The 18,243-nt window shown below is 38.9% G+C and overlaps 1 protein-coding gene across 7 annotated transcripts in view; it reads left to right on the forward strand.

Annotated features, from left to right (window-relative positions):
- The first annotated feature begins 858 nt into the window (after positions 1–858).
- The window catches only part of cep170aa (centrosomal protein 170Aa), a 41,179-nt gene continuing 23,794 nt past the window's right edge, over positions 859–18,243 (forward strand). For 3 of the 7 annotated variants that reach the window (XM_051379849.1, XM_051379888.1, XM_051379870.1), the window contains exons 1-5: positions 859–1,018; positions 11,216–11,275; positions 11,895–12,031; positions 16,176–16,265; positions 17,908–17,986. In XM_051379849.1, the coding sequence (XP_051235809.1) occupies positions 11,927–12,031; positions 16,176–16,265; positions 17,908–17,986 (274 nt within the window). In that variant the 5' untranslated portion in view covers positions 859–1,018; positions 11,216–11,275; positions 11,895–11,926. Of the gene's footprint in view, positions 1,019–1,050; positions 1,584–8,538; positions 11,141–11,215; positions 11,276–11,894; positions 12,032–16,175; positions 16,266–17,907; positions 17,987–18,243 lie in introns of those variants that run through there. The other 4 variants (XM_051379877.1, XM_051379897.1, XM_051379857.1 and 1 more) reach the window with 3 other exon arrangements.

An 18,243-nucleotide genomic window follows, 5' to 3' on the forward strand; every position in this document is an offset into this window, starting at 1 on the left:
TTTTTTTTTTAAATAAATTGTTTTATTAATAAAGCTGCAGTAGGTAACCTTTATAAAAATAACTCTTTATGTTCCTAATAGTATTTGCAAGAATCCATCGTGGCTGAATAAAAACAACCAATCAAAACCAAGAAACATAGATGATTGTTGAGTATTGGTATTTGATGACCTGGGAACGAGACTCACCAACCAACTATCTTTAAGCCTAAAACTCAAAGCATCTATCTATCTTGGCTCCAACCTGTTGTTTTCATCAATGCCTGGTGGATTCTTGCAAATGCCATTAGGAGCACTAGGAGGAGCCAGAGGAACCTGATTTTTTCACAGATGATCTGTCTCATGTACTACTGTCAGGAGATAGTGAAAGGTTCAGCAAATCTGACAAAAAGTTATTTTCATAAAACTTACTTACTGCGGTTTTAATATGTTAGATTGTCATCTATATTATATGTTCAGTTGTGTTGGGACCAGGGGTGCAATAGCTCCTCAGCTAAACCCTGAACATTTACATTTTTATAATTTTATAGTTAAATTGATTAATTTAAAATGATCTCTGTATATAGACCATACAAGAAACAATAATTACGTGTAATGATGTTGTTTGTCCTGACTTATGTCACTGTTGTGCAGGTGCTCATCTCTCCCCACAGATTTAATGAAGTTGAACTTGGTCACATGCTTAATTGTGCATATGGTTGCCTAGATACACAGTGTGTTCCTTTAAGCTTAGGGACACACCACTCACACGCAAATCTCTGCTTAAATGTACGCTCAACGCTCTGCTGTGGTTTTATTTTGGAAGTCTAACCGGAAGTCGTGATTTACTTTTGCGTCGCCTTGACGCGTCTCTCAGGACGTTGGTCCGCTCGCCGTTATTGCTGAGCAACGGAGGGGGAGAAGGCCGACGCGCAGAGCCAGACTGAAATGCAGCAACGGCAGGGCTGGGCTCCACACACACACACACACACACACACACACACACACCTTCAACAGCAACACACACTAGAAAGGAAAAAGGGTAAGTGAGGAGTTGTTTTCACTTTTATTTAGCCAACAGTAGAATATCCAGACTGTCCAACATTAGGCTTTTAGCTAGGTAGTCGACCGTTAGTCTCACGTGAAGTTTGCGGCAGGGAAAACAAAATGGAAAGAGTCGGTTTTCTGCTTTTCTGCTGCCCATCTACTGATGTCAGTGTGGGGGGTTTCAGTGTTGATGTACAAATTCTGTGAGGTGGCACGGCAGATTTTGGAGCTTGTCGCGTTAAAACAATGAAAGCTGGATTCAAACTGATGCACAGTTTTCCAAGCAGTAGAGTAGATATTGTATTATGCTTATAGCGGCTCAACAAACTGGTGTGACTGTGTTGGCTATTGGTGTCGGGAGCAGCATGACCAGCCTGCCCTGCTCCGCCTTTGTATAGCGACACAGCCTCGCCACTGCCTCTGTTAAAAACACCGGGCACATAATGCGCCCTGTGCTATTATTATTTTATATTAGATGTTTTTTTTCTTCTTCCTATTAGCTAGTTGCATCCTTCAGTAACCGCACGGAGGCTACCGAGACAGGATGCACATCAATGAAGGTCGGTCACAATGGACGCTTTGTGTTTATCTCATTGGAAACACGCTAATCTCGGGGTCCTCTTTGAGTCTATTTTTACTATTAGAAGGGTCGATCGTGTGAGTAGGTATTTCAAAGTGTAATGTGACTGCGGAGTGTCTCCCGATGTCGGACCCCCTCCTCATCTTCTGTGTAGAGGCTTTGTTTTCGTGGGGCAGATGTAGCTGGCCTACATGCATCCGCTCTCTTTGTGTTGAGTTAGATTTTTTGCTGTCATCATCACATAAGATGTAAAACTCTTGGAAGTGGCAAAATATGTGTTATTACTGCCGTACAGTATCTTTAATACTGCTGTGTCTCATCATGCATGGACGAATATCTTTAGGATGCCTTATTTGCATGCCTCTTACAAACAAATCTATGCAAAATTTCACATTTTATAATTATTGTTTAATTATCAGGTAACAGACTGTTTTGGATGAATGACGGATTTAGTCCAAATGCTAGAAGCAGATGCATGACAGATACTAAAGTTACACAACTGTTCAAAAGATTTGAAACAGAGACTTATAGTCATAGCAGCAGCAGCAGTTTGATTGTTTGACCTTGATCATTTCCCCTAATTGTGTCTAATTGCATCTAACAGTTAAGACTGCCTGGGTTTATAATACAGTCTGCTGTTCACATACTGGGCTTGTGTTCTTGGAAAGCTGGAGAACTATAGGCTGCACATCGGCGGGTCTTGTTAGTCTCCTCCTCCTCGTCCCTCATCTGTAATAATTCAAATTTTTTGGATTGGAGCCATAGAATGTGCAGATAATACCATCCAGTCCGGCTTTGCTCCTTTCCTTTCTCTCTTTCACTTTGCCTTTTTCCGCCTCCTTCCTGTCCTCTCTGTAAATGTGGCAGCCAGCAGGCTGGTTGGCTCTACAGGCGGTTGCATTTTCTAAAACTGTGTCAGTGTCACAGGACAGAGAGGAAGCAGCAGCAATGTCCTAGCTAGACTGCAGACTCTCCATATTTGTCCATTTACACAGTTACAGTGCAAATGATGACACAAGGCACTCGTGTGAATAAATACAAATAATGCAGTCTATTTTTATATTTGCTGAAATCTTGTTTTATACAGGTTTTCTTTTGAAAAACTGGAAACCTTAAACAGCATCAATTCCAACAGTCATTGAGCTGTCAGTGCTGATTGATCCATTTGGTAACACTGTATGTGTTGTTTAATAAGTTGACTATTAACAGTGAACAGGCAAAATAAAATGAAATCCTTCTTTTTCATCCTCTGAACTTGATATCTCACCTGTCCTGAGTTACTTGGTTCAGTATCATAATTCTTACGGTGACCTTGTGGCCAATGAGCATTGTGTACACATTTAGTAAGGGTTTCCTTTAATATTGTGAACACATTTATTGTTCTAGACTATAGTTGGGATTGAGAGCTTTGTTGTCCGGCCTGCCCACAGCCATTGTGTATAGTAGGAAGTTTAGGAAGTGAGTTCATTTTACTTCAGTGATCAGGGAGTGTTATTTGTGACTGAAAACAACCTAGCCTCAAACTTAATATTCTAATCTATTCCTTTCCATTCAGGATGTTTTTAGAAGTGTTTTTGTAGCAGGGTGTCTGTGGATAAAAATAGCTGTGAATCTCAGTTGTGTGATCTGCCAGAGTGTAAGCGTTAAAAGGGTTATGAGAGTCAGATAGCTTCGCCTGGTGAAGCTCCGGCTTGTGTGCAGAGTCACGGAGAGAAACAAGGGAGGTGAATAGAAAAGTCTGTGGTAAGAAATTGGGAAAAACAGCATAGCAGAGCAGAAAACAAGAAAAAAAAACCCTGAAGCAATTTCTATACATAATCATCAACCTCTCCCTTGTTATGGAACATCAAGGGTGTGTCTGGTTTGATTTTTTAACTTCTCAGAATGAAAAATAAAACAGAATGACCTTCACATCTGTTTTGGGGTGTAACGTATTCCCCTCTGAGTATCCGGTATTTTGTGCTTCTTTCCACAGCAGATATTGATCTTGTATTTGGGCAGTTTCCATTCCCATCTCTCCCTCTGCCAGTCTCCCCCAGTTGTCCTGTTATGCTAACACTGATGTATTTTTTTCCTTTTAAGTGCCAGTGTGGATTTCAGTGTGAGAGAGTTCACTATTTTTGACTGCTGCTGTGGCTATTGCATAAATGTTGGTCCCATAATCAACGTGGCAGGGTTGGTCAGATACTAATGGTCCTGTTAAAGGGCCACGGGTCAGTCATTATCTGCACAGCAGGGGCCACGCATGGCCATAAGAGCACATGCCATAGCAAATCCATACTTGACACTGTGTGCCTTGGCTTCTGTATGTGTGTAATACAGAGATTTACTCTCTTATTCAGAAATGTATTAACACAGTTCAAATACCTTTTTAGTTGCAGGAATAGAGTTTCCAATCCATCAGACCTGACATACATTTTAAGTGAACTATAAAAATAATAAATAATACCAAAGGATGGAGATTATGGATTAATCTGCCAATTTCATTAATTAACTTGATTAATTGTTGAGTCTGTAAAATGCTAGAAATTAATAAAAAATGATCATCACGATTCCTTAAGAGCAAGGTGACATTTTCAGATTTCTTTTTTTGTCCAACCAACAGTTCAAACCCCAAAGATATCCATTTTATAAGGAAGCAGGGAAAAGTAGCAATCTCAACCATAACGCTGAGAATTAATTGATTTTCAAAATAGTTGTTGACAAACGCATTACTCAACTAATCGTCAGTGCTAATGTAATATAATGTCTATTGCTCAAACATTTTGATGGTTAATTAAAGTTTGTATATTCGTATATTCTTCTGCTTTCATGCCCCACTGAGAAATCTGCCTCCAGAAATGAGTGCATTTAGTATATTTTCTGAAAACTGTACTGCACACATGCTTCGGGGAATTAGTCACATGCCCCGAAAAAGACTATGCTGCAGGGCATGTGCTTCATTAAGTCTCTTGGATTATTAATAATCTATTTTTTATTATCTCTTTATCAGTATCAGCACTTGTTCAGAGCGCTGGTTTCCCCCCTCCCCTCCCCCATAGACTCCCCAAGAAGATTTTATTTTTTTAGATAATGATGAAGGGCAGGCTATGTTTTTCCTATAAGACGGTCCAGTTCTTAACATCCATGAAGTGTATATTTCCATATGTAGGTCTGTAGGTCACGTGGAACCCAGGGGTCATCGAGCATGTGGCGGGTTTATGTCTTATGGCCAGGGGTGTGCTGGGTTGTTTATGGTAATAACAATGGAGCAGGCTGGATGGATGCTGGCTAAATGGAGGTGTTTGCTTGTTTGTTCCTCTCGCCAACTGCTCATGTGCCGCTTTTCTGCACCATATGGTCTTTTCTGCTGCATGGGACAGTTTTTTTTCACTTGCACGCTGCATGTACTCACCGCATTAACACACATAACGCCATACATACACATGCACACTCAAGCTTCAGCAGATTTGAGGTTCTGTACTGACAGCGTAATGATTTATTATCTGCCTGCATGGTGTTATTATCCTGCTGTAAGAGATTAATGTTGGTGTATAGTGTTTATCTGGCTGCATAAATTATAAGCTATTCAAAGTCAATCATTCAATAGCTTAAATTATTTTTTCTTTGTTAAATTTTTTCCCCCATTTTTATTTTAAATTAAAATTTAGTGCTTGATCCTAAAAGCAAAAGCATAGTTGGGAAAGCATGGCCCACTTTAGCGTTCTCATTTGATACATGTGAACATGTTGTTATTGTTGTTGTTGTTGTTGGATATGTACATGTTATTGAGGAGAAAAATGGCAAATGATACAGCTGATTACTTTGTATGTGTGTCAAAATGTTCTTCTATCCTCATTTGGCTCCACCTATCCAAGTAGTGTTTGTAGGCTGGAGGAGCATCCTTGGCTGGGATATACTGTCAGACTACATTCAGCCTGAGGTCACTAAATGAGTCTTTATAATGACAAACCTCAAAGTACAGACATGCTTATCATGGATTTCAGCCTCCAGTTGTAGTTTTTAGGTTTTCTCTGACAAATTACGATGTTGTTTGAGCGACTAGACAAGGAAAATGTTTAGACAAGGTTCTTTCTAAGAGGAGGTCCCTTAAACAGAATATACCTAGTGATTGTTTTGCTCTTAGCCAGATTTTCTTCAATTTTGAGGAGGGTAAAATAGGCCAACTTGATTCAAATGTCAGATAGAATCAAACACTTTAAGACTGATATCCCTTGAGCAGCCATAGCGTGCTCCTTTGTGCACTCTTAATTTTAGACCAAGAATATTTCAGAGGTATTATTTAACTGATATAACTATTAATTTGACTGACTGTCCTGTAGACCTACTGTATATTTACTTATCATGCAAAGTGCTGGAGTTTCCTGTTTGAGCCTTGACACAGATATGCTCATTCCTTCTTCCAAGTGTGACATTAGCATCACGCACATACACAATCAATTTAAAAAATGGAACATTACAAGACATTAAGTGTCATTACACTAGTGTCAGAGTACGTTAGTGAAACACACCTGTGAACTCCATAAAACTGTAATGCTCATGCTGATCCTTTTTAAAACTCTTTAAAATCCACTATCCAAAGAGAAACAAATCATAGCTCATTAAAGTTAAATTCTTTTTGATTCAGCTTGTTATAAGTGTCCAGTGTATCATTATCTGCATTGTAGAGAAAGTCCAGTCTATCTTTTGTCTGAAGTTGAGAAAGGAACAATAGATTGGAAGTATACAATCTATTGTTCCTCTACTGTACCCTTTCATGTTTATAAACCTACTGTAGACTAGACCCATTAGGGACTAGAAAAGCCCTTTGTCTGTCCGTTTGTCTGTCTGTCCAGAGGTTGCTTGGCTGTCTCGTCTTGAATCTGTTGCCTGGTTTGTTCTTTACACCCCTCAGGGTCTGCAGGCTTCCCTGCTCCCAAAGCATCTCTAGGTTTGCAAGACCGATTCAGTCTCCCTCGTCTATTACGTATTGACTTACTGACCTTACATCAGCATTTTCAAGGGAACAGGCTGCTGTTTTTCTATTTGTCTTGTCCTTCAATCTACTTTTCTTTTATTGGTTTTGCTTATACCTCCAAGGTGCTGTCCATGTACCATCCTTGCTCCTCTTTCCATTGTTGATAAGCTACCATATTGATCACAATATCTACGCCAGAACTTGAATTTCACGCGTTACCTAAAGTGTTAATCTACGAGTCATGTATTTTCCTTTATGGCAACATCTTGGTACTATGCCATCTTTGCTGTGGTGGTTTTGCACTAAACTTCTGAGAAATACCTTTGCAATGAAAGAGTGCCATTTATCATGATATTCTTTTTCTGTTTTCTTGTTTGTAGAGTTTAATTTAATACAGCTACAGCTCTTCTCTTTGTCTGTTCAGCCAAGGGGGGCTATCACTGTTCAAGCTACTGTAACTACTAAGCACTATTTATATATCGGAACAGTGTGCTGTTGTAAACATTAAATGCATTACCCCATGTCTGCCAGCTGATTTCTCCTCCTGGGAAAGACCAATCAGACATAAAAGTTCATTGCAACAAATGCCTAAAAGCTTTTCAATTGAATCACTATTTATCAGTGAGTAGCAAAATATGACAGACGACAGTATCTTTCTTTTGTCTTTACTACTTCCCTTAGAAGCACTTCACATAGGGTGTCACCTAGCTAAACATGTTTTTTACTTTATGGGTTTTGTAATGCTAGCATTTAGTGTAGCTGCTCGTTTTAATGTATCTGCATTGAGATCAAGCTACATTTTTACAATGTAGGAAGACAACCACACCCAAACTTGAGCTAAGTTTGGCTCTCATCATAAGACCGTGTGGAAATGTGTGTGACGTGAGCATGAGTTGTCTCTCTGTGTCCGTCTGTCTCTTTCTTCTTGGTTCTTTATCTCCTAGTGTCTTTCTCACTTTGGTTTGCTTAGCATGTGTGTTTGAGTAATTCCCTGTGTGTGGAGGCTACACACAGTGGCTGTCAGTGTGTGTGATGTGGTCTGAGTCAGCTATCAGGGTTGCAGTGGTGATGTGACGGTCAGGGAGGTTTAGACAGAAAAAATCAGATGAGCAGTAGTGATGGTTACCCAGCTGTTGCATCATCCTGGGATACACACTGGATCCAGATGCTACGTGGAGAGCAGCAGCCATGTGTTGCAGCAAACAGTGACAGTAAATAAACTGGCGCTCAGTGACATCATTTCCTGTCCCCTGTCAGCCAGTGTCTGTGATTGGCTGGTTTGGAGTGGTGGGAAGAGTTTTGAATTGTTTAAAAGACAAAAGACCGTTTATATAACAATTTGCTGGAGAACGGAAAAATAACTGCAGGAGCAGTCAGTCACAGCCAATAAATCTGATTGCCCAGCACTACTTTATAATCACATCATATTTTAAATGTCTGAACATCTTATTATATAATGAATAATGATAGCAGTGCTCATACTCATTTGTTTCAAATCTACCCCTGTGTTAGTGTTGAAGATGATTTTCCTTATGGCAGTGTGATTCAATTCCTTTGAGCTGTGAATGAGCAGCCTCACTGCAGATGACACATGGTTTTTCATTTATGTCAGACAGTCATCAAATGGATGTCAGATGCACATCTACTGTGAGCTCTGTCCACCACAGGATTTGCTGTGCATGCTTCCTGTTTCTTCACTGCCATCTCCCCCATACAAAGAATTCACAGTCATCTTGGAATAATCCTGTCCTTTCACTCCTTAATTCTGTGTGGGGGGGGGGGGGAATTCCGCCAAAACTGTGAGGTCACTATTGGCCCAAGCAGACTTGAGTTGCTGTAAGGTCTGAAAAAACCATGAGTGTTAGATTTTTTTCATCAGTATCTAAACATTGTTAAAAATTTTTTTTTTTTTTTTTTTTTTGCATTTTAGATGAAACATGGGTATGGTAGCCCTTATAAAAAGTAGCAAACAACGTTTCATGAATAACATCGAGACAGAGCAAAATGTTTGGAATAAAAGGTTAAACAAATTACCAAAAAAAACCGTTTATACTTTCACAAATGGTAATCATTATTATTTTCAGTATTGATTCATTTGTTGATAAATAATTTAATCTTTTGTTATATAAAATGTCAAACAACAGGGAAAAGTGCTCACTGGAATTTCCCAGAAAAAATTCAGTAAAATTTTAAAAATGGTATTGCTATTTCTGACCAACAGTCTGACAAATAAAAGCACCAAATCCTCACATTTGAAAAGCTGCTGAAGCAGAGAGTATTAGCAGCGTTGCTTGAATGACCAAAACATTCTACCATTCAAACATTCAAACTAATTGTTTGAGTTATAGTTGAATTTTTTATGGATTATCCAGAGTAACATTGGATACTATTCTTACCTCTATCATATTGTGGTGGAGGTAGTAATCCCATAGATAGATATCTCAAAACTACCTGCATGATTAGACACTGAGTTAAGCTTTTTTTTTTTTGTAATTTGGGCGAACTGACTGTTTAACATTAGGCCAGGAAGGAGCACATGTAAAGCAGACAGCTATGTCTCCTTCATCAAACCTACCACTGCATTCCTCCAGTTGTGCCATGTCTTTTATGTGTGATAGCAAGAAGGTTTTTTAATGGCACCACGCAGGCTGGTATGCATCGCATTCAGGCTTCTCAACCACATTCTCGTTAACCTTGCATTCTGCAGTGAGTGTGCAGTGGTTATTGAGACGGCAAGCCTTTAGACACTTTGGTTACAGCTGGGAGGGGAAACCACACATAATTATAGTGTAATGGCAATGCTGTTGTTGTTCTTTATAGGCTTTCTCTGATAATATGCATAGTGTGTTGTTCCAGTGTCGCATCCAAATACAATAGCGCTTACATATATAGTGATCGTATGATTGCAGTGTTACCATGGCTGGTGAATACCAGCACAACATATAAGCAGGAGATGCTGACTTGAAATCTGGCCAGTGACGGTTAGATGGTTTGATTGGATTTAAGGAAATCAAATCTTGCATTGTTCTTTCCCTGTAGTCCGTCTTTCCCCCAAATTAAGTTATATTTTGAGAGTTATTTTGGTGAAAGATGCGGAAATTTATTTTGGTTAAAGTTAGGACATTTTAATTCAGTTAAGGTTTGAGTGAGTTTTATGTTATAGTTATTGTTAATTGTTAATATAATAAAGGCTTATTTTTGTACTTGTTCCATGGATAATTTGTTATGAGGATGCACAGTATTTACATAAGTCTGGTCAATTTTGGACATAAACCAATCTTATCAATGTCCCTTCTCTCTTTGTCCACATATTAACTGTTTGACACTAAACAACAGCATAAAGGTAAAGCTGATATAAAAAGGTGTTAAGATACACAGGAGATACTTATATGGCAGTACTTTACAACTGTCTAAAATGTCCTCATTAAATGTGTCACATATCACATACAATGGTTAAATATCCTGAGCTGTTATTGTGATGAAAAGCTGATCCCTTTTACTTCAGAGACAGCTGTTGCTTTGGTACAGTCACATCCCAACAGCATCGTGCAAGCAACTGTCAGAGGTGTGCAGTTGATTAAAATTTTACCCAGGGGATTATTGAGTTGGTATACCAAGTACTTATGAGGTCAAGCGAGCAAGAGCTTAGCTCAATAATCTTTAATTCCCTCTCTGATGGGCTTTTCTTGGCACTTTCTACACATGACAGCGCTCCTGTTATTTTAGCACCTCTGGAAATTACCATGAAAAGCTTCTCTTTGAAGCCTGTTCAATTTTTAAATAAATAATTATGAAAAACATTAAAACTGTATAAACCTGTTAATAACTTTATTAACATTAAGGTGGAACCAAATGCAGCAATCTTTTAAAATTAGTTTCATAACAGAGGCAGCAAATTCTACACTTCACTCGGAGAGAGGCGCCACTGTGTGTTGTTGTCATCTTGTGACAGTGTGAAGAATTCAATTATGAAAAGGTATTTTTGCCTGCTAAATTTTGCAGCCAGTTGCTCAGCCAGACAGCATGAATTCCACCAGTAACTCAATCAAACATTGAACCAAACTTCTAACATGCTCAGTTAGTAGACAGCCATACAGATAACATGTTCATCAGTTAGTACTGCTTAAAGTTGTTCTTTCAGGCCGCGGCAGTTAGAACGTTAGAGTTCTAACTGCTTAGTTTGACCTCCTTTCCAGCTCGTCTGAAGGAGATCGAGGGGAGGACTTAAGCAGGAGGGAAAATAAATGTCCTGCTGGGGAGGCCAGCCAACATTCCTACATCACTTCCTCTTCTCACATCTGGCAATGATCAGGGCAAGCAGAGAGAAAGAGAGGATGCATCTTACTGGCTGGCTTAGTGTTCATTTCCAGGCGCGGACAGTGAGGCATCACATTGCAAGACCGCCCACTCAACCTCATTCCCCCTACTAGCAAAACAAAATGAAGCAAGATAGATTCATTCGACTCAGTGTATCTCTACCAATGTTTACACTTTACCCGTGACTCGACTGTGTTCCTTTATTGCTTTCATACAGCTTTTTATATCATGATGCAAAGAATCACATTTTATTGCCTGCTTCTGTAAGTAATACATCTGTAAATAATTGAAGAAACAAGAAAAAACACTTATTTTCTCTCCTATTTTTCCTTTCTCAGGATGGCCTAGCTGTGTTGTGTTGTCTGCAGTCTATCAGCAGTGAGCTACCTGGACCAGAGGTGTGTAATTGAATGGACTATTTTCCAATATTAAAACAACTTAGTTTAAGTTTAGTTAACTTAGTCTTGACACTGAGATAAGACAAAAGAATGGTCTTCCAACCTTAGGGCCATATTTGTAAATGTTAAGATTTGTCTCTCTTAAAGTACTATTATTTAATAATTGTTTTACATATTACAAGGTGCAATTTGATAACTAACAATGGTGGAATGTGTTAGTCTCCTTTAACACCATAATATCTGGTAATCTGGTCACCAAAATGAATTATTTTCTTTCGCTTGTTTCTGTCTGTGTTTTAAAGAAACACTGTGTAAAAATTTGACTTTGTTGTTTCAAAAAATCAATATTTTATATATTAATAATATCTCTTAACTGTTTCAGATGTTTTGTAGATGCAACTTGTTTAGATGATATACTATGAGCAATTCTGAGACAGAGAATGATTCTCAGAAGTGTGGCTCCTATATAGTTGTTTACATCATGATTTGAGGACAAATGTGCCAGAGCAGCAGTTTAATTTAAATATTTCATCCTTATGGAGCAGTTTTACAGCCGAGGGAGCCAACTCTGTTTATTGATCTACAGCTTGCCTCCTGCTTAATGCTTTTGTCCCAATAGGTGTGTACCAGAGGCAGCAGCAGGTTACAAAGATGAGTGTGACCTCCTGGTTCCTGGTGAGCAGTGGGGGGACTCGCCACAGACTCCCCCGGGAAATGATCTTTGTCGGCCGGGATGACTGCGAGCTCATGCTTCAGGTGAGAACACGTTGCACACACATTTCTCCATGGGAGAAGCTTCAATAAAGCAGAATGGGCAAGATGTAATTATGGCATTTTCTCTCTCTTTCTGTAACTGTGTTTATTAAAGAAAAATGGCAGTCTGATAGCAGTTTGAGTCTAAGTTACCAGGTTTTAAGATAATATGATAACCAGTGAACACAAAGAGCCTCTCAGTCATATAAATAACCTGCTGACCTCACAGCAGTTTGTTTCATAAGCTAACTATTTAATGAGTGTGAGTGAGTCCACTAAAAATGAGCTGTGAATGCATGTCATTGCTCTTGCAGTAGCAGAACATGTTTATATGTCTTCATGTTGGTGTGTTTGTGTGTGTGTGTGTGTGTGTGTACTGAGGTAGTGTGCAGCTGTGCATACGTCCAGGGAGACCATGTGTATGCTCATGTGTACCTCTCTGGTCACTGTACTATAAATAGAAAGTGGGGCAGATACCTCCTGAGTTAGATCTTATCTGGCTGAGTCTGTTGTATTAGGTAGAGACTGCATCTATGGCAGCAGTCTCTGTTATGACATTACATGCTGAGAAAAGTACTGGTACCAGTGTCTGTCCGAGAGTCTGATTGTGTAGAAGACATTCAGGACACTAATATATAATATTTTAGTGTGTTTGTTGAAATTGACCTCACTTTTCAGATTGCCTACTTTATCTTATGAATTACTGTGGCTCTTTTCGCAATATCATCACATTAAATTTGATTTATTTCTAGGTTTTTGTTTTCTCTGCAGCACACACATGTATTTGTTATTATTACCTAAAATAAATCATAGTCCGTGCCTTCTAGATGCAATGTAGTCCTATTGGTGGTATTGATCTTTATATTATCAAATCCAAACTTTGGAGATATGTAGAAATGTAATGTATTTAAGGGTCTTCTTTGTTGAACCATAAAACTGAATTATAAAAGCATACAATATATATTTCATTTGTGAATAAACAGTAGTTCATGACCAGTGTTGGGCTAGTTACTTAAAAAATTTAATTTCTTACTCATTACTCGTCGCCACTGTATGAATGTCAGGGTTATCAGACAAGGCTTCTAACTAGCAGTCCTGCAGTCTATGAATCCGTTTACAGGCTCGATGAAAAACAAACCAGGCTCAAATTGATGACGAGATAAATCTTTTGAACAGCTTTTCTTATTTAGAGACAGTCTATCATACAAATTATTTTCATTAGTTTGTCGCTTGTAGCCTGCTGTCCATGATTAAAAACACTTACATACATAAATTACCTGCTATTCTGGAGCTTTTGATTATAACACACAATCCTCAACAGATAGCGTTTGTCCAGTTGTCATAGACTTTTTTGAGCACTGCTTTTTCTGGTCTTTTCTTCTTGTGTTGACAGACATTTCATAGTTAAAGACAGCAGATCTGTGTCTAAAGTCGACCATGTTGCCCTTTCAGTCTTCTGATTGAGTTTTTATTAATTTTCTAACCGGCCTAAATCCTCTCACAGTCCTGTTCTTCGATAACTAAACTTAAGTAGAGAAATAATAAGGGTAATTTACTGAAGCATGTAGAGTTGTAAAAGATCTGTTTTTTTTTTTCAAACACATTCTCTAATATGTCTCTGATGACCTGAGGGGTTACAGCTCCTCCTGTGTGTGTATGTGTGTGTGCTTTTGTATTCCTACCCTTGTGATGTCTTTGGAATGATAGATTGGAAGATAAAGAAAATCTTTCAAATTGAGGACATTTTTGGGCTTTTTGTGTGTGTGTGTGTGTGTGTGTGTGTGTGTGTGTGTGTGTGTGTGTGTGTGTGTGTGTGTGTGTGTGTGTGTGTGTGTGTGTGTGTGTGTGTTTTGTGTAGCTGCTTTCAGTTGCCCTCCATGTGACTGCTTTAACAAGCCAAGGCCTCATCACATGGAAAAATGTTATGGGTTGCTTGTGTCATGCACTAAATAAAACACAAACACACAACACTCGTGGAAGAATATCAAACTTCAAATGATTGTATGACAGAGACTCACACTGTTACTTCAGTGGTCTGAGTGAAGGTTTTCTAAATCTTCTGGTGTCATCCCACAGAAGTTTTTTTTTTTTACATCAATCAGACACATATCAATGGTTTTGATAGTTCTGTTCTGGCCTCATGATTCACAATAGATTCTTGATTTATTTATTCTTTATCTATTTATTGGAAAGGGGAATGAGTGTAATAAATACAGGAACATAGTCTTCATGGTGTCAGCCTGAATCATGAACTATATATTTTCCTCTGGGTAGCAATAAACTGGATACAAAAAAGTCTGTGAGGCTAGAACTCTTCCTGTCTCTTCTGTCTCTTGTGTGTGTGTGTGTGTGTGTGTGTGTGTGTGTGTGTGTGTGTGTGTGTGTGTGTGTGTGTGTGTGTGTGTGTGTGTGTGTGTGTGTGTGTGTGTGTGTGTGTGTGTGTGTTTTTCTTGTTTCCTTGATGAATCAAATTTGTCTATCTAGTCCTCTTCTTGTTATCATGTTGTCCCTTTCTCTTTCACTCTCTGACTATATGCACAAGATTACAGTAATACAGGTTAACTCCTACAAGCACATTTTGGTAAAATTTTCTGTATCTGCTCATTTTGAACACTCTGTTTTCTCTTCAGGTGTATTGACTTTGCTGACACTCACTTTATAGTTACGTTGAGCTACTCTACATGCATATTCTACTTTGCCTCTGCACATATTCAGTTGGTCAGCAGTACATCTGTGTGTAACAGCATGTTTCTGCTCTGTCCTGTGGTGTGAGGTACAACAGACAGCTCAGTTGGTTTCTATCCTGTTTGATCTAGCCTAATCTCACTAAGGTAATCTGTTCGACAGTTGGCTTCAGTGTCAGTATGCAGTCCAGGTGTCTTTTTGTTTAAACAAGGGGAGTAGTGAGGTTATAGGAAAGATTCACTGAACATGAATTGAACATGTGATTCAGCTCACAGAATCAGCACAATAAACTCATTCTTGCCTGGATCTTGTTGTGGAAATGACTAAATGTTTGGCTTTTATAGTTTTCCTCTTATTTTGTCTCATAAATCAAATGTGTGATTCACGAGTCAGATAAAGTGATTAATTGGTTTGTTAGATGAAACAGTGTTTAAACATCTTCACATGTGTATCAGATATTATCACTCGGTTAAGTCAGCACTGGAGAAAATTAAGGCCGAAACTGAAATACAATCGCTCCAAATATGAGCTGATCACTTAGGAATTTCTTAAGTTTGAATAAAATTGAACATCAGAACAGCAGCTGTAGACTGGGACACAGCAGATGTTTGTATCACCATAACTAATATTGAAAAAGGATCTGCTAATGCCAATAGAAAAAAAGCAAACAATAGTAGGACATTGTGTCACATTGCTTCTTGTATTTTATTGACATGCCTTGTCTGAAGGGCCTTCTAACAGACATTTGAAGACTGCTGCAGATTTACTAATCAGTCAGTGTCCATGTATACTTCTACATACTTTTCAAATTCTGTGACAGTGATACATGAATTCCTCAATATATTTTTATCACATCATGTTTTTTCACCATGCACAAGGTTGCAACGTTTGTTGCAGTGTTTGTGCTGGAAGCAATTTATCCTCAAAACAGCTCATAGGCATATCTGAGCACCGTGGAAAATCAATACTTTCACCTCCAGTCCTTCATTGTTCTAGTGTTTTCCTTCTCTCTCTCTCTCTCTCTCTCTCTCTCTCTCTCTCTCTCCTCTCTCTCTGTGTGTGTGTGTAGCTATGCATGAATGTGAAGCTGTCAGTATGTCGTGTGCAATGTCATGTAGTGTGAGATTGACATTACTGCTAAAATGCCTCAAGTTGATATTGTCGTAGATACATAGTGACATTGAGGTACTATCAGAAATACATTCTTGACATTGGATGCTCATACCTCCACACAGATTTAACACAGCACAGTCTGCTCCAGTCACACACAGCCCTCTAATGGTTTGTATAAGAAATAGTTGCTATTGTGCAGAAGAACAGCACAGATGAAGAGCAAAACTAATATTTCCCTCTGTTAAGAAATCTGGACCAACAACATCTGATGATGATGTTTAGTTCTTAACAATGACTTAAAAACTGTAACCACTGGGTTAATTTTCCATGTATATGTTTTTGTTTGAAGTCCCGCAGCGTGGATAAGCAGCATGCAGTCATCAACTACGAGGCTGGGACTGACGAACACAAGGTCAAGGACCTGGGCAGCCTGAATGGGGTGAGTGCACAGATGGAAATGCAGAACAGAGAGGTTAGGACAAAGTTAAAAGGACAAGAGATAATAAAAACAGAACAGAAGAGAAGGGAGGAGAAAAGGGGGTCACATAATGGATGAGAGTTGGGGAGAGATAAGAGAATGAGTTGAACCAGCTGAAGGAGAGGTAAAGGTGTTAAGGGGGAAATGGATCGGGACTGCAAAGATAGAGAGAATTCAAGAGATACAGAGGAAAAAAATCAAAGACATTCAAGGTGAAGACCTCAGAGCTGAGGTTCTGAAGGGTTAGAGGTTAACTTATGTTTCGGCAGTCAATAGGATCCTGTATTTTGCTGCTGCTAATCAATCTCTCTGTCAATGAAGATTAGTATCAGGGCTGAGATCAATTCGAATTTAAACCTAATTATGCAAATCACAATTTAAGGGCACAATCTGTGATCCAAATATAGACAAAGGGCCACTAAACCTCAAAACCCAACGAGAGACTCCCCTTTTATGTATGCAATGTGATGGTTTAGTAGAGGTGTTGAACAATATATATAACTAATATAACTGTGAGAAACACAAATTAACTCTGTGTTTTTCCCATTTTAGATACTCTATTTCTTTCTTTGACATTGTAGTTCAGTAAAACCCAGTTACAGTGTCCACATGCTGTTAGTCATGTGTAGTGATTAGCACTCAGTCACGGCCGACCAGATTGGACACATATGCAGAATGTCCCAAACATCCTCTCCAGCTCTCAGACAGGAAGCCAGAGTCAGAGCCACTTCCTGCTGTGTCATTAACCATCCAGCTTCTTCGGCTGGATTCAGAGGAAGTTTTCAACTGCTGAGTCAGTGGATATATTGACATTTGCCACAGTGGTGAGTAAAAAGCTGTGTTTGGGCAGTGTCACCATTTGCTGTCTTACTGGAGGTGTTCGTCACTGTTTTGTTAAGCTGTCGTGAATTCACCCCACTAGAGAGGAGACAGGAATGTTTTATTACAACAGCAGTGCAAGTATGATAGAATTTAATTTACAGTTCAGTGAAACCCGATCCGTCTCAGAGCTGCATAGTAGAAGGAGGGGTGTAAGGGGGGAATGGGAGTGAGAGAAAGAAAGAGATGGGAGAGAAAACAGTCAAAAAGAAATATGTGCATAGCCATGCTTAGGTCTTAGGTTCTGGCTGTGCAGATGGATTTGTCACAAAGAGACACTAGGATCAGCTGATTAAACCGTTCACCATGGCTTCACAAGGACCTCACTGACAATATGCAAGTTTAACATTGCTGTCTGGCAACTGTTACAGCTTCCAAAATCAACCTCCCCCTTAACTGAAACAATTAGTTGATCACTAGAAAATTAACCAGCAACTATTTTACTCAACAACAAATAATTGCTTTAGTCATTTGTCAAGTAAAAATGCCAAACATTGTCTTATTCTATCATCATATAAATATATATATATATAGAACCCTGTGGGGTGGTCGGTACGGATCATGGATCATGCACCACTAATCGATAATGAATATAATCATTAGTTTCAACCCTGATTTCCACTTGGGAGCATAGACACTGCTATGTGTTGAACAAATGTTATTTATTGTTATTTATTGTCACATTTGATTTCAATTGCCATCTTGCCTTTCCTTCCCCCTGCAGACCTTTGTAAATGATGTCCGCATCCAGGAGCAGATGTACATCACTCTGAAGTTGGAAGACAAGCTGAGATTTGGATATGATATCCTTTCACTTTTCTGATCTTTTCATCTGTTCAGCCATCGCACATCCACCAGTAATTTCATCATTCCAAAAACATGCTGAGCAGCCGAGCATTGCTCAAGCCCAGATAATATTATTCTTGTAATTCTTCCCAACATGCCATGTTTTTAACTGTACTACATGAAGATAATACAGTAGAGATGGAGTACTGTAGTAAATATTTGTGTGTATAAAGTATGTGTGTGTACATGTATCATAATTGTGGCCATTATTTCC

This window comes from Dicentrarchus labrax, unplaced genomic scaffold (assembly GCF_905237075.1).
Source record: "Dicentrarchus labrax unplaced genomic scaffold, dlabrax2021, whole genome shotgun sequence".
Classification (NCBI taxonomy): Eukaryota; Metazoa; Chordata; class Actinopteri; family Moronidae; genus Dicentrarchus; species Dicentrarchus labrax.